The sequence below is a fragment of the Apodemus sylvaticus genome, chromosome 5 (genome assembly GCF_947179515.1).
Source record: "Apodemus sylvaticus chromosome 5, mApoSyl1.1, whole genome shotgun sequence".
NCBI lineage: Eukaryota > Metazoa > Chordata > Mammalia > Rodentia > Muridae > Apodemus > Apodemus sylvaticus.
This window is the reverse complement of record NC_067476.1, coordinates 118,129,006-118,146,300: the sequence shown is the minus strand read 5'-3', so window position 1 is coordinate 118,146,300 and position 17,295 is coordinate 118,129,006. Positions and strand designations below refer to the sequence as shown.

General features: G+C 37.8%; 1 protein-coding gene across 2 annotated transcripts in view; it reads right to left on the bottom strand.

Annotated features, from left to right (window-relative positions):
• Plcb1 (phospholipase C beta 1) overlaps positions 1-17,295 on the bottom strand; it is a 699,616-nt gene that overhangs the window by 222,269 nt on the left and 460,052 nt on the right. For both annotated transcript variants that reach the window (XM_052183717.1, XM_052183718.1), the window contains exons 5-7: positions 8,909-8,988; positions 7,172-7,225; positions 6,132-6,207 (exon numbers count right to left, since the gene is read on the bottom strand). In XM_052183717.1, the coding sequence (XP_052039677.1) occupies positions 6,132-6,207; positions 7,172-7,225; positions 8,909-8,988 (210 nt within the window). The remainder of the gene's footprint in view (positions 1-6,131; positions 6,208-7,171; positions 7,226-8,908; positions 8,989-17,295) is intronic.

Below are 17,295 nucleotides of genomic sequence, written 5' to 3'. Positions count from 1 at the left end.
ACACCCTTCCTTTTAAACATAGTCATATATTTTAACTACATTTTAATAGGAAAGTAAAAAAAAAAATCAGTTTGAAATTGTACGTTGCTTCCTCACAGACCAGAAAATGTAGCTCAGCACTTGGCAGAGAGTAAAGTTCCCATGTTTGTGGAATGAAAAAAAAAATGAAGTAATAGTTCCTTGACTAAGTTTATTTATAGGAAGCGAAGCATACTATTTTAGAAAAATGAATTTTGGGAAAACAAAACAATGCACAAGAACATGCAAAGGGTCTCTGTACCAACCTACTTGGGATGCTTGGATACAGCTTTGAAATCATGAGCTCAAGAGCTCAGGTTCAAGAACGTCAGAAAACCTCTTGAAGGGCTTTCCTGGGGTTTTGCCACCCAGAGGATGGAGACAGGAGCAGCCCAACTATGACCCTCCAGAATTGCACTTTGTTTATGAAAAGAAATGCCACTGACCAGAGGATGCCAGTTTCGGTCTGAGTCAGACACAAACTTCTTTTGCTTTTCTGGATACGTAAAATGATTTGGCCAATTTTTTTAAAATCATTTGCAAAAAAAAAAAAAAAATTCCATGGTACTGCTCCCCAATTCTACCTCCAACTTTGTTGCATATATGAAGCCCAAGTGTGATACCCCACTCTGCGAGCACACATATCTCTCACTGACATCACGTAGCAGACACAAGCTGATCTCACCTAAGGGTATCATCCAAGACTGGCTGACTCCCCATTTCTTGCTTGTCAGTTTTCAGTGTCTCTCTGAACAGACACCCATCCACTTGGGCTGTGCTATCTCCTGGCTCTGTACTTCTGTGCCATCCATCTTATCCCACACTTCAGTACTCAACTACCTGTGTTGTGTCCTTGGATGCTCAATTTTCTCTGCTGTTCTTTGGGCAGCAGCTAGATCTGCTACTTTGATATATATGTATATGTGTAGATGTACACACACACACACACAAACACACACACACACATATATATATGTAATAGAGCTTGTCTACTTATCTAATGTGTGTGTGTATTTATTGTATAATATGTAATATATACAAATATCTGTGGATGGATCCAAAAGAGAGATTCTTGTTTCATGACTCCATCTGGATTCAGGCATCTAAAATAAAACATTTTTAGTGACCTTCTGTTGCTACCATGACTTGGACTTTTGGAGATTAGATTAAGAATGCTAGTATAATTTGAAGTATTATGATATGAATTAGGGTAATTGGTGTGGGAACCATGTAGCATTAAGGCAAATGTGGAAGGCTGACACTTTCCCAATTATATCCTTACACAAACTGAGTCTTAACGGAGAAATGGCGCTAAGACTTTCTGATGTCAGCAATAGTGTTTCAGGGTTCCATAGACGTGGTAACATCATATCCACATGTGAAGTAAATAAATTACAGGGCATACATATAGACCGTGTCTATGCATATACACAATACACTTAACAAGAGTTAATGCTTGCTGTTTGCTAAGCAAGAATGCCCTGAATATTTGTATTTGGTTCCTGGGACCATTTTTTATTGTTAGCATTTTATTGCCATACCAAGATGCTAGGATGTCACAAAACTTTCCTGACATCCTTGGTAAACCAAATAGGGTGGTGGCAGCAGACACATTTTGAATCCGGGTGGCTTGAAACTATAACTTATACCATAAACCCATGAGCTTAAGGTTCATATTCATTTCTGGATGGTGGTTTTATTTTTCTGTTTTACATACTTGTGTATTTAAAGAATCCTTTTATGATGAACTTGTATTTAACATTCAAAGAGTTTTAAACTACATTTTACTAAAGCAGACTCTAATAGAGCCCATAGATTTATTATCATCATTATCTTATATATTAGTATTTTATTCTATGTGTTTGTGTATTTTGCCTGCATGTATGTCTGTATACCACATGCATGTCAAGTGCCCACATACCAGAAGAGGTGTCAGATTCATTATAATTAGAAATAGTTGTAAGTGGGCTCCAGGAATTATGCCTGGGTCCTCTGGATGAGCAGCTGGAAAACCAGCTCTAGCTAGTGTTTTATAGCATTATTACCCAGTACATTTTAGACAATCGGCCCTTTTTAATATTTTTGTCTTAGAATCATAAAACAAAAGTTGAATTAGCCAGAGTCCATGGAATCACTACAAATACATTGCTCACTGTATATTGAATTCTTTTGAGAATTCTTGAGAGATAATATTGATATAATGATTTATGAGCCACAACTGTAAAATGATGATATTTCTAATCTGTTTTCAGAAAGTAAGGCAATGGACTGCAGCTACACAGACACGTTCCCTTAGAAATGTTATCTATAGCATTCCTTAAGATATGTGCAAGCCTTTAAGTAAAAGATAACTTGTTTCCCTATGTATTTAATGCATACCTTCATACATACTGTAGTGTAAAATTTATGTTTAAAACATATAGGGATTTGTTTCTTATTTTCCTCATTGAAATGCTACTGCACAGGCCAATGTCATGGCAAGACTACAGTGTAATTCCAAATGTCACCAAGCCCTTTCAGGTTAATAAGCCTTAAATCAAGGGAATTTGGTACTGATAAATTATTTCAATTCTCAGAGAGCTTGTGGGTAGAATAGCAATTTTCTGAATATGAAAAGGTTTTCACAGGTCTCACTGGAAAATATGTTTGGATTATTAATAGAAGGACAGTAATTGCTTTGTCTCATTTTAGGTATCGTATTACTTTTTTACCAATTAGGGTAACTTGAGGCTAGTGACTGTACTCTCCAAAGGAGAGCCCTGTAAAGAAATGTGTTCTCCCAGCAAATAGTGTCAGCCAGGGTACAAGTTCAAGTGCATTAATTATTCCTAACAACATGCACAAAGATAATGTTTAAAAAAATCTCAACAGGATATCCACAGCATTTCTGGTAATGTGTCTATTTACAGAACACAATTAAGTTCAGTTTGAATGACAGCTGGCTAAGAAGCAGACTCCCACTTATGCAAAGTTACCTACCATTTATATGACTCCCTTCCTTCTCTGGAATGTGTAAAATACCCCCAGGAATATTATCTGGATCTTTTAGTTAAGCAGTGACTATTTCCTATACCCACTGTTCTGCACATATAAAATTACCACAAGATTGTTGTGAATAGTTTTTGATGTACTGTAGACAGCTCACAGAAACATTTATTTCCTGTCTTTGAACCGGTCTTGGATTTGTGGATCTTAAAAAAAAAAACATTTGAATTCTACAAGTCCTGCAGATAAATTATAGTTTATAATGAATAATGATCTTTCAAAACTATAATGGAGGTTGATTGTATCTTAAAATATCTTCAGTTTGTTTTCAGAAAATTGTCATTACATTTAATTTGCTAAAGATAAGTATTTTTTTTTTCAATTTAAGCATAGCTCCTACTGCTTGAATCTCATTTTCCTTCAAATCATCTCCGGTTGATATTGGACTGAAAATGTAAGACTATAATAGACATAGTGAATTATAAAGACTCAATTTATGTTTATTGAGTGGATTTTCAGAATCCAATTGTTCAGAAAATTGCAATTCACATAGAATTGATCGATGGGTTTGACTTTTTTCTATCCAGCCTCATTCCTTGCTTCTTCTTTTATTTCACTGCATGTAGAACACTAAGCTGATCATTGTATTTCCCAATATTGTAAGGAAGAAAGGTAAACTTAGAAGTGGCCACAAAGGGGAAAATATCTTCTCATGTCTTATATTTCCATCTCTATGCCTCCTCTTTAGGCATAGTGTGAGTATGTTCATTCCTCTGCTAGTCAAACTCCTCCCCAGACCCAAGCCTCTGTGCACTGTCTTTTAGAGAATGAATTTTTCTTCTTCTCAGGGAAGCACCCATTCTGTTTTAAGCACCACCTCTTTCCATTTACAAATGCATCTCTTGGCATATTTATTGACTAATTCTCTCCAAATACTTTACAGTTCTTGGAACCCAGGGCTGTACCATTTGCTGGGTGAGTGTGGGTGTTTGGCAGGAACTCGTTGACTATTGGTTAAGTCAACAACAAAAATTACATTGTTCAGTCTTTCCTATGCCAAACAGTCTACCAGAAAAGCATCAGTGAGTGTGTCTGAGCATTTTAATTTGTTGAACACAATTAAGGGAATGGGGTGAAGAGAGTGTGCCAGAGTACAGCATTCTCAAGATCTAACAGAAGCCCTGGGTTTGCTCTCCAGCGTGACCCCTTCCCAAACAGAAGAAAAGAAAGGAAATAGGGTGCAGGGGTCTGAACTGTGCACTGCAGCCTTTTCAGTACAACTGGCCACATGCACTTAAGAGAGCAAAGTTCATATTGGAACAGGTATTCTTGTGACCTAGTAAAATCTTTCCTTTTATGTATGTATGTTTGTATGTATGTATGTATGTATGTATGTATGTATGTATGCATTTATGTATTTATTTGTTTGTTTGTTTTGAAGATGGTGTCCCATTATGCGGCCCAGGGATGCCCTGGGACTTAGAGTGATCTCAGACTCTGCTCCTGATTGCAGGCATTGCAGGCACACAATAGCACACCCAGCTGGTGTTCCTTCTAATTTGTTTAGTTTTCTAAAGTTTGGAATAAGCACTGGGTGACAAATGTGCTCAGCCCTTTATTATAATTTCATTGTACGCTGAAAAGTAGCTTTCCAATCTCAGTGCAACTGGAACATCGTTAGTTATCTCCAGAGGCCCAGAGGCCCTGCCAGTACCTAATGATCTAGATAAGGGCTTACTTGTTGCTTAGATACTAGGTGAGTCTAATTTGGAAGGGAAAGAAAACTTCTACATAATCATGTGGTACAGAGTTCATGCAACACACCTTCTTCCAGGACTCCTAGTAACATATGCTTTTAGAATTATATGGGAATGAATTGAAAAGGAGAAGAGTTCCTCTCGTGGTGGCTAATGTATGTGGAATGAATTATGTGTCAGGCACAACAATAAAAGAACATCTTGTGTGGTGGCCTTCTCCCTGTGAGCAGTGAGTGACTTCCAAACTTCTTTGAACCTGCATCCCTTTCATAAGAACCTGAGGACACAGCCTTGATGAGTATTTGGACTAAATTTGTTTATCAACATGTGCATCATGTACTGACAGTGTCTAACAAATACATTTTAAAGCTAGTTCAAGAAGATGAAGTCTGTTTTCATAAGCTTCGAAAGCAGCAATTTTCAACCTTCCTAATACTGCTACCCTCATGTTGTGGTGACCACCAACCATAAAATTATTTCATTCATACTTCATAACTATAATTTTGCTACTGCTATGAATTGTGATATAAATATCTGATATGTGATCCCTGAGAAAGGATCTTCAGATCTCTAAAGAAGTTATGAGTCACAGATTGAAAAATACTATTCTAAAACATAATAGTTAAACATTATCAATAAATAACATCTCAAGAGGCATCAAGAGTGGCTTTATTATAAATTGTTTTTTTCAAATCACATAGAAAAGTGGCAATGTAGCACACGTACACACAGACACATTGATTAGACTTTCCTCCTTCCTTCCTGTTTCCCTCTCAAACTCTGCTTCTCCTTCTGTCTCTGCTTCTCTCTGCACCATTCCTGTCCAAAGACAGGAATTTCATGTAATGCAGGGTAGCTTTGAACTCACTATGTGGCTGAGGCTGGTCTTAAAATTCTATTCTCATATCTTCCATATCTGAACTCATGCAATATTGGGCATTTGCCAACATGCCCAGATAAGTTTTTTTCAATGACAACAAAGGGTCGTTCTAGACTGAACTGTTGGGGATATGAGAATTATAGACTTTAACAATTGGTCTGACACATTGTACATATTAAAAATAAGTTATTTCTTTTTAATTGTCCTTTTGTTGCTGTTGGTGGTCTTATTTGTTTGGTTTTATGAGACATGTTTGGAATACATAGCCCCAGATGGCTTGGAATTCCATGCTAGCCTCAAACTTACAGCACTCTGAGTCTTGCCTCTGCTTCTTGATTTCTGGGGTTACAGGCATGTAACACCTTACTCACCTCACTTACAGGTTTCTTAATTGCATCAAGCTATGTGTAGGAAATACTAGGTGGTACAAGTTTAGTATGGATTTTTAAGAATTGTTACATGGCGGGATAGTGTAAAGACAGCAGGCTCACCCTTGAAGATGGAAGACTACAAGCCTCTAGTGCAGTTTCAACTCGCTTCCGATCCGCTGAAAACAACCGATAGATGCTACAGAGGGAAAACATATGAGAGATGTTAAAAAGGTGAAGTGGTTCACGGAACACACAGATGATCCCAACTCAAGCTACAACACAGAGTGAAAGTTAGGTAGCTTCAAACAGGGAAAAACCAACTGCTTTCCACACATCAGTATCTGTTCTCAAGAACTCTGTGTATCTTTAAAACTTTCATTGTCTCATATAAAATCGAGATTACAAGATAGTGGAGATGACCCAATGAAAACTAGTGCACTAGCTAATTTTTCACATTAATTTCTAAAATAAATGACATCCCCAATCTCCCCAATCTTGTCCCTTGTTATATACACTGCGTCCCATGGTTCATTGTGCAAAGCTCATAGCTGGCTTTCATGTCAAAGCTGAAGGACTTCTGTGTAATATGTTCTAATAGTGTGGTTCCCCCCCCCACACACACACACATTTGTTTTTTAAAAAAGTAAGTGCTAGGAATTGAATACAGAGATATGAATTTGTGAGTTCTACTGAAACATTACAAAACCCAGTCCAGTGCTCAGCAGCTACTATCGTGCTCACACTGGCTTATCTTAGTGGCTGTCTTCATTTTGTGACTTAAGCTGGTACCCATGTCTACTGGGCACTGAGAGCCCTGCCTCAGTGTGACCACTAGGGGCATCAAAGTTACACAGTTTGCACTGCTAGAATAGATGTGAATCTCAGCTGAATTCTGGGATTGATGCAATGGAACTATTTCCCTCTCCTCTCTACCTGCTTCTCACATGCTCTCCAAAAATGATGCCACAGGAAGTGGCAGCTAGGGAAGTGTCATGAGGAAGCCAGCTGCTCTTGGGTGAGATTAACATGAAGAAGGATAGAGTTCTCACACCATCTTTGTGCTTCAACTCAGCCTGGTGAAGACAGAAATGAGACCCAGGGCACAGATTCAAGTTTTGGGGACAAGCAGATGAATGATGAGAAACACGCCTTCAGCTTACTTTTTGAGAGGAATGCGGCCTTCTGGGGTGACCTGAAGCTTGAGCTTAGTATATCTGTTGGGAGAGAAAAACCAACAACAACAAAAACATAAGTCATTAATTTTAAAAATCACTGAAAAATAGAATCTGAGAAGAACTCATGTCCATGGGCAGTGTGCTGAATTTGCCAACTGCTCAAATCTCCCAATTGGTACCTGGATGGTGAAATGGAACACTGTCTCTTTAGAAGCCTCCTAGAAGTTCTCCTTATGCCTCCTGGAGTCAATGCCCACAAATCATTGTCGTGGTTACATTAAGCAGCAGGAATTGTCTTTGCTTGTTTTTGTTCCTTACATAAAATGGGATTGTGTTTTGGGTCTGGCTTCTTTCCCTCAGTATTAAGCTTCTGTGATTCATCTGTATCCTATTTATAGTTATAGTTTGTTCATAAGAAATTCACAGAGAATATAAGGACCATTTGTACTTTTTTGTCTTCCTTCAGACACATATGTAAAGAGTCAGAGCCACAGAACTCTCAACCACTGCTAGTGGGAGTGTCAAGAGGACATGATGCCTTGGGACAATGCACACACCATCACCCAGAGACCCCACATCCAGATTTGTACAAAACACACTTATCAACATTCATGTGCTACAATTCCCACACTAGCCCTCACAAGGGTTTTCCATCTGGAACACACATTTGCATTAGACTATGATCAGTCAACTGGTTTCACCATGCTGTGTCTCAGGTTAAACATCTTCTCTCTCTATCTCATTTATTAGCACTATCTAGAAAAAATATACATTCTACAAATACTTGTTAGATGGTGGGTGGTAGGTCAGATAAACAGGGTAAAAAGAAAGGAGAAAGAAAGGGAAGAGATATGCTGGGAGGATTCTGAAGGTAGCAAAAGAAAGATGGAATCACTCCATGATGAAGCAATTGAGTGAAGACCTGGGACTAAGATTCACAGAAGAACAAAACAGAATGTGGCTAAGATGAGGCAAAAGCAAAGGGAATGGCTTCTGGAACAAGAAGGACGATGGAGACTCTTCAGTGAAACAGGGCGTGTCCATTAATGTTTCTGCTTGAGGTTTTGATTTAAAGGTCTCCTGAGCTCCTGACCCTCAAGAGTCACCAGGAGAAACACACCCATCTCCCATTTCTGCTGCACATCTTTATTTTCCTTGGTCAAGTAAGTTTTTAGAACGGCTGTTGCAATTCCAGCACTATCCCTCATCTTATTTACTTTCCTTCTCCTCTTATTTCCCTTCTGTCTGTGCCTCTTCTTCTCTCTCTCCTCTATTGCTTTATGCAAATGTCTCAAAGGTCTGAGAGTCCATTATGCTCCTATTGAATGAAGGAGGAAGGACATGCCGGTCGTACCCATCAAAATTCTACAAATCTAGAGAAACAAGTCACATGTTGGTCAATCTCTTCAAATGTTAATAAAAGAGAGGACACAGGTAGAGGCAGCAGAGGATGCTCTAAAAACAGCAATTCTTTGCTCTGAGTACGACTGCTAGGGTTCAGGCCGCCTCAGCCTGATGTGCACTTGGGAAAGGAGCCATCTTTCCTGGAAGTCTTCCAAGTATGAACAGTAGAGAAATCTGCCCTCCAACTACCTATCCCAAAGGGAAATATATGTTTATGAATATGAGAAGCCAAGGCAGCATAAACAAAACCTCACAAAGGAGAAAGGAAACTGACTCAGAAGGAGCAACACCCTTAGCAACACAATCAGAGTGACTTACGCTTTCTCCAGAAACGCATCCCTGGACATGTTCTGAGCCAGCAGGTTTGTTGCCAAGCTGAAAACCTCATTTGTCCATTCCTGAAAAATATAAATCATAGTTTCATTAGTTTAAAGACTATTCAGGTAGAAAATATGCTTTTAACTCATCTTCCAAGAAGACAGACAAATTAATTCATGTTGGATGTGAACAGATTTCTACCAACCTTTCTTTTTTTTGATAAAAATATTATAATTAAAATATAAGTGGTTCCTCTTTTAAAAAAGAATTGTGTATATAAAGATACATTTTTTATCTTTCAAATTCCCCATTGATAAAAATGCTCTGCTTCTGTAAAATTGTACACCTTTACTAATTTTTTTGTTGAATTATAAATAAATGCAGACTAACAATATAGTTTAAAATTTGGTAAATATATTTGCAACAGAATTGAAAGAAAATTCTTTTTGCTTCACCACTGGCATACAGATTTCTTGATGTTAACTAAATTTTAGTTGCAGCTCAATGTCTATCAACAGGGAGCTCCCTCTTCTTCACAGCCTGGGAATCCCTTGGCATTCTCTGTACCTCACACAACCACCAGTGATCCCACTTGTGAACATGCCCAAGAAAATTGGGCATGACATGTTACATATAGAAGTTTGCATCTCCATTCATGGTGATTCTGAGCACACAATGCTCACTTGTTTTGCTAAGTAATAATGATAGGATAATTTCATCTGGCATCATTGGGTCTGGCTTTGGGTTCCTCTGTTATGCATCATCTCATCTTGAATTTCCACCATGTTCCTCAGTTCCCACTGTAGTCTATCTTTCCTTATAAGTCTATGGAGATTAGCTTTCCATATTTGGAGGCTCACCTGTTTGGGATATATATATATATTGACGACGGTCATATCCTCTTAGTAAAATGATCTTTGGTCATAATGTATGGCATTGTCTTTAAAAGATTGTTTAACTTAATGTCTATTTTATCTAATATGTAGTGACCATAAGTGGCCATTAGTCTGGTTAGCATTAGTCTGTACTAGTTTTCTTTCATTCCTCAATTAAACTGTGAGTTTATGTATGTACTGAAGTGAGTCTCTTACAGTTGTATATTGTTGGATCTTCTTTCTAAAAAACATTCTAGCTAGTCAGTGTGCATCTGTTAACTAGAGAAGTTACTCCAGTTACATTTAATTATTGTGGGAGGGGTTACTGATGGCATTTTCTCAGTTTCACACAATATGTGCTCAATTCTGTTTTTGTGATTTTTTTGCTTTAAAATTAATTAATTAATTAGTTAAAAACACTTTCAATGATTTATGCCACATATTCTGCTGACCCTTCCTTTTTTTTTTAAACTCCCATTCCTTCTGGTCCTGTTCTTTCCTACACATATCTTCCCTATATTCATAACTTTTGGGTTTTGTATTCCACAGAGTTTAACTAGGCTGTGTGTGTGATCATGGCTTGGGTAGTATCTATAAAGAGTCTCACAGACTCAAAAGCAAGTGCAAAACTTGGCAATTTGCCTTCTTGTCTATCAGAGTCTGGCAGTTGCCAATCGTTTATCAGTAAATAGTAGGATCCTGTGAGCCCCTTCTCTATGTGGAAAAAATTGTTGATGATCGCAAAGATGAGGTCACATGCTGGTAGGCACAGGTGCCACAAGTTGATGATTGTCATGTCCTGGCCATGTTTAAAAGATGGCTTTTTGTAGACCTTCTCCCTATCATTTGGCTATTACATTCTTTGTTCAATGTCACAGTCAATGTTCTGAGTCTTCAAGAACTGGCATAAACATCCTTTTCATTTGGTGGAGTTTTCAACCATCCTTGAGACTCAGTTGTTTGCATGGCCACGACTATTTGACTTTTGCATTTACATCTGATCAATGCAAAACTAGGTTTCCCTACATGAGGCTGATAGTAGTCTTTGTCTGTGAGTATAAAGAGATACTTAGAAGGTGGTTTGATGTGCTGTCAATTTAGTTATGCAACAGTAGTAAGTATCCATCTCAGGCCTAAGATAGCCTCACTCATGTCCTTTAGATCAGATTTATAGTACTAGGCATAGATTCTTGCATATGAAATGGGCTTCTTGTCCAATCAGGGAGAACACATTTGCCCCTACTCAAGTTGTGCCATGGTTAGCACCATGAGCATATCTTGAGGCAATTTTTTTTTAAGAACTTTTTTTTTCTTGGATTTTTTTTTTGTTTTTGTTTTTTTGTTTTTGTTTTTGTTTTTTTGTTTTTTTGTTTTTTTTGTTTTTCGAGACAGGGATTCTCTGTATAGCCCTGGCTGTCCTGGAACTCACTCTTGTAGACTAGGCTGGCTTCGAAATCTTGAGGCAATTTGGTTATTGTGGTTTATAGATTTGACATCTGGGCAAAACCAATGACGCTTTTACCACCCGTTGCCCCCACATTGTGAAGAATACCATCTGGAACTATGCAAGATACAAGCAGGGAAGGAGTTCATATAGTTCTTGTGGACAATATAGAATCTTGTGATCTTTGTATTTATTATAAAATAATGTATTTAGTTCAGCAACTTTGTACCTTATCCTTGTTGCTATTTCTCCTACTGATTTTTACTAATCTTTACACAGTATCTTTAAAAATTGTGATGGCTTGCTTCCTTGTTTAAAACCTTAATAATGTGCTATCATGTAATAATAGGATGCTTTGCACAGGGTTGGAAAAACAGTGGCGCAAGAGTAATTGGGAAGAGAAGACAGACTGATTAAGACAGAAAACTAACTGGAAGAAGCAGCAGTCAGCAAATATGTTAGGAATTAACAAGGAAATAATTTAATAGGAATGGGGAGAGAAGATAGTAATACCACCAGAAGCTCATTTCCAGAATGGGCAGTGAGAGCCAGGGCAAAGCTAAGCACCAGGAGGATCATCTGACAAGTATGAAATGCTGAATATGAGGTTGGGATTGCAAAGACGAAGACCTCAGGATGCAGCACCAGTGTGGGTGAGGGACTGCAGCTCTGACCTTTATAGATTATAGGCCTAGGATTTAAAATAAGAACACACGGCAATTGTAGAAGGAAGAAAAGAATCATACACTATCAAATTGAAGTGCACACAGAAGACCATCAAAATACTGTTTTTAACAGTGTGAAAAGCAATTCTAATAAAATAGATAGTTTGAAAATAAGCAATAATCATTGCCACTGGTTTTAAGATTTTGTTTCTTCTTTTTAAAGTATTTTCTAGAATAAAGTCAAACTTCAGATTCTTCTAGCTCTATGGTAACTTTATGTTGCAGTGGAAATATTTATAATTGAAGTCATTATGTAGTCTCATAGTTTTTTTTTTATTTTTACTTTTAGAACAGTGGCTTTTCAACCTGTGGGTCATGACCCCTTTGGAGAATGCCTATCAGCTATTCTGTATATCAGATATTTACATCGATTCATAATAGTAGAAAAATTACAGTTATAAAGTACCAACAAACTAATTTTAAAGATGGGATCATCGTCCCAACATAAGAAATGGAATTAAAAGGCCACAACACTAGAAAGGTGAAGAACCACGGGTTGAGAGCTAATTTCAAGCCAAATAATAAAGGAATTAAAATATTTTTAGAGATTGAATTTTAGTTTGACATTTTAGGCTGAAAATCCAAGTCTTTCACTATATCTAGTCCAATAAGAATAGAGTATGAGCCACGTGGGACTTTGAATTTTCTAGTAACCAAATTTTACAATACAAAAAAGTACATAAAATTATTTTCACTAAGATATTTAATTCAGTTCAGCATTTTACCTGTTTGAGTATCACTGTGGCTCCACAATAAGAAAATTTACCCAAACTCACATGATGAGTGAGTGTAAATGTGGATGTAAAAATGAAATTTGTACAAAAATTATCTCTATGCTATATATAGAATGTAATTATAAAACATGAATTAATTTCATGTTTAGACCTGAATTTTATCTTCAAGATTTCTCATTAGAATGGAAAGAAATTCCAGAGTTAGAAGCATCTCTGGACCTGTGAATTTTAGGTAAGGGATGCTCAACCTGTATTATACACATAAATAATATATTATTAATGAGATACTTAGTAGTCTTTTGACACATTAAGCTAAAATAAGGCATAGATTTGTGTCTCACAAGTTTCCTGGATGCACACAAGTTCTATTACTCAGTACTATACTCAGTGAATTTACTTGTGGCTGCGGCTGCCAATCAGTCAGTCCAGGTCCTTTGACATCCACTGGTCTTTCTGTGGACCTTTCACAGAAGAAAAATAGCATGCCTTACTTTGGGTTGCCCAGAAATGGTTTCTTAGATGATGTATTATAAAGACCGGACTGACTACAGTGTTCCATGACAAAAATTGTAGTAAGAAGGGCTAGCCAGAGAGGAGGGAGATGGGTTAGAATCAAGTCAAATCCTGGGGAGGTTAACAATGGTTTAATACCACCCCATGTAGAGGATACCTTGGAGTTGAGTTTGCTGGTCAGTGAGGAGGAGCATGTGTGTGGGTTGAAAAAACCTTAGGCATCCTGGTCTTCTTGCTATCTAAGTATGTTCTTCGGGGAGAAGGGCCAACAAATATCACTTGTTGGACAGTGAAAGCAGAATCAGAAACAACAATCAGAGCCCTACTAGAGCCTCTCCCAGTATACAAACAAATGTTTCAGGATTCTTGAAGGAGAGAAGTAGCCATTACATAAGAGGAAGGAATGCACAACCAAGCATTGGGGAAAATGGTCAATGAATGGAACAACATTTTTTTTTTTAATTTTCATGTGAATCTGCATCAGGGATTTGGTGTAGAGCATTTGCACCTTTGGTTTATCTTAGGAGTGGGCACAGATTTTTCTCAGGTGCTTCTAGGTAATGACTTTGCTGCAGCAGGATATGAATGGCCTTGTTCTAGAATAAACATGAGGCACCACCTGAAACCCTGTTGGAAATATTGATTTCAGGCTCCATGTTGCATCCGAATCTATACTTACCCAGTAAACCTTTATGTGATTATATGTGTCAACATTTAAATATACAGTTAGGCCAAAAGCAGCACTCTGAAAAAGCAGGGCATACCAGGATCTGGCTTGGGAAGCTTCAGTAGTCTTTTGTTTATTTCCCTTTCAATCAAATAAATAGATGATTTGGGGCTGTTGTGTGGCTCCCGAAGACCTTGCAGCTGTGTTAGACACAGCCTGGCCAAAGAGAAGAGGACAGACTACAGTGAAGTATAAGAAAATCAGAGTCACTATTTGAGATCAAATTACTTGGGCTTTAAACCTGAACCCCTCATGAGGCTATGGCATATGCTTTGCCACAGAACCAAGTGATCTTCCTGGGGCCTTGTCTTCATAAAGCTAATGCCGAGTCTTGGTTACTGTGGCCTGAGAAGGGCGGTTCCTTTGTTCTAGAGGAACTGCTCTTTTCCTTTCCAGGGAAACCAAGAATTCAGAGTCACTCCACTTGGCTTGGCTCCAGTTATTTAAATCTTGAAACTTCTTAAAGGACATTTCTTGCCTCTTGTTTAATCTCACTCTTAGGACAAAGATCTTAACCTGAGGACAGTACTCTAAAGACCACCTGCAGTTGAATGTGGTCAAGTTTCAGTGTCTCTGTTTCTATTCCTTCTCCTCTCAGGTGCCAGTTTATAGAGGTCCAAAGATACTTTTCCTACCCTGTCATGAAGGCAGTGCCCTTTTATTTCTAAAGCTATGTTGTAAAATCTGTGGCATATGATTTCCAAACATGTATGTAGCAGATGTGTTTGCTTAGTACTATAAACACTTATTAGTGATAAATACCAGTTACACTGATAACAGCTGTTTGAATGTTTACTGTATTCTGAAAAAAGATCTTTGTATCCAGTAACCGACTCACAATATTTTATTAGGAGATGAGCAGCTGTTATCCTTATTTTACAGAAAGGACTCATGGATTCAAAGCATTTATAACTTATGTTTTAGGACCAATACTGCTTAGGATCAGATCACTGGTTTCTTGGACTTCGGCCCTGAATTCTTAGATGCTGTGCTCTCTACTGTGTTATTCTAGCAAATTCAAGCTAAGTCACACAATTAAACAGATAAATAAACCCACTGAAATCCATTCTATAGCCACCGGTAATTTATAACTTCCTATGGCCCGGCTACTTGTAAGCATTTGCAAATAATCAACCCTCAATCCCCTCAAGATCTTCTGAAAGGCAGTCTATTATCAACAGCCTCTTTTCCGGAAGAGAAAGTAGATGTGGAGTTGTTCATAGCTAGCATAGGTGAGCACAAGGAGCTAGGGACACTTGGGCTTGCCTGTTGCAAACACTTTTTGCCGCTACCTTACAAGTATGAAGTTGGAGAGAAACAAGAAATAATATACCCGAGCGAATATGGGGCCCACCGCAAAACACAGAGCTGATGTTTTGCAGCCTTGATGGAGATGGGCACCAGCTCAACTCAAAATTTCCTTTAGTTCATGTACATAAAATAAAGAGAAAAGTCCAACCCTAACATGACTCAACCTTGTCTTTCATCCAAATCCCAGCCATGCGGTAGATCAGTTAAATGCTCCCGGTTCTGAGAACAAAATGGAATTCTCCAGGGCTAATTCAGCTTCTGGCTAGTGTGAATCAACACACAGTGTCTTTGAAAGGAAATGTCATTTTTGTCAATGTTTCTGTTTTCTACTACTCTGATTCATGGTATTTGGAAAGTTCTAATGCATTTATATTACCTTTTATTCTTCAGTATTTCTTTTTTTTTTTTTTTGTTTTGCTATATATACAAAACACATAGACTGGTGTAACTAACACTTCTATCCATTAATATGAATTTGAAAAACATTAATAGTTTGTCATAGTTTCTTAATTATTTTTTAAATATATACTTAAAACATTCCAAATTCTCACAATACAGTTTAATTTAAACTGATTCTTCCTGTGTTTTCCCTTCTTTCTCTTCCAGGAGTGAGCTCTACTTGGAAAGGTAAATAGCAATATCACATCTATTTTTATATTTTTATATGGTATTCTGAAGAGAATGGTATAGATGGGGGTCAGTAGACTAAGATCTGGGGGTTACCCAATCTTGCTGTCTGATTGGTAAATTAAGTTTTATTAGAACATAGACATACTTCTCATTTCTGTATGTCTGTGTCTGTTTTCATGTTGTAATGGCAGAGGTGACTATTTTTTAATGGAACTGACCTCCAAAATGCAAACAGTATGAGGCCTTTCCTAGACAACATTTCTACCACTTACTAGGTCCCCCTTTATGTGCATCTGTTTCTCAGCTAGAGGCTGTTTGTAATCAACATTATTTCTTTAAAACTAGGTTATTGTACATAGGCCCAGTTTGTAAATCTCACATTCTTCCACTACAGAAATGTGGAACTTGAGCATCTCTACTTTTATGGAAGAATATTCATGTTTAATTTTTTTTAAATGTGTGTTTCATACTTCATTTTGTCTTAGGACATAGCCAAATGATTCTCTGTTGTGGTTGTATAGAGCCTAAAGAATTGTCTTCTCCAAGAGCATCAGCAGTTACTTCTGTGGCCATGCACTTCTCTTAGAATGTACAACTCTTCTGTTCACCATCCACTTCAATGAGTTTCTGACAGCTAGTGGCAGGGAAGGAGATTATTCAACTCCATCTTGACACAGCCAACTACCTAGGAGTCATCACGGTTATAACTGACATCATGACTTACCAATGTAGTTGAGCACTGGTTTATGTATTTGGGATCTATTTTGTTTTTTTCCTTTTTTTTTTTTTCAAATTTCACACTGACATTCTGATTTATTTATTTTGTCCTCTGCAAAAAAAAAAGCAAGCATTCTTAACTCTCTCCATCCCCATGCTTATAACCTCAACCCACTTTCATCTTCATTGGTCTTTTCACTGTTTTTTAAAAAGGGGTGGAGTGTTGCTTGTTTCAGGGCTGGACTCACACGCATATACCAGTTTCAGTGCCAATGCTGTTTGCAGAAGCAAGAACTGGCTTCAGGTTATAAATGGTTGTCTTGGCATCGTGGCCTGTCAGTTTCCCAGGGAATGGCTTCCACTTAATACCAACCTGCTGGAATCACAAGAAAAGGCTAAGTGTACCCACTTTCAGAAATATATATTGTCTTGGGGTTTTACTTCTTGAACAGACATCATGACCTAGGCACCTCTTATAAGGACAATATTTAATTGGGGCTGGCTTACAGGTTCAGACTATTATCATCAAGACAGGAACATGGCAGCATCTAGGCAGTCATGGTACAGGAGGAGTTGGGAGTTCTACATCTTTGCCTGAAGGCTGCTAGCAGAATACTGGCTTCCATGCACTAGGATGAGGCTCTTAAAGCCCATACCCACAGTCCTACTCCAACAAGGCCACATCTATTCCAACGGAGCCACACTCTCTAA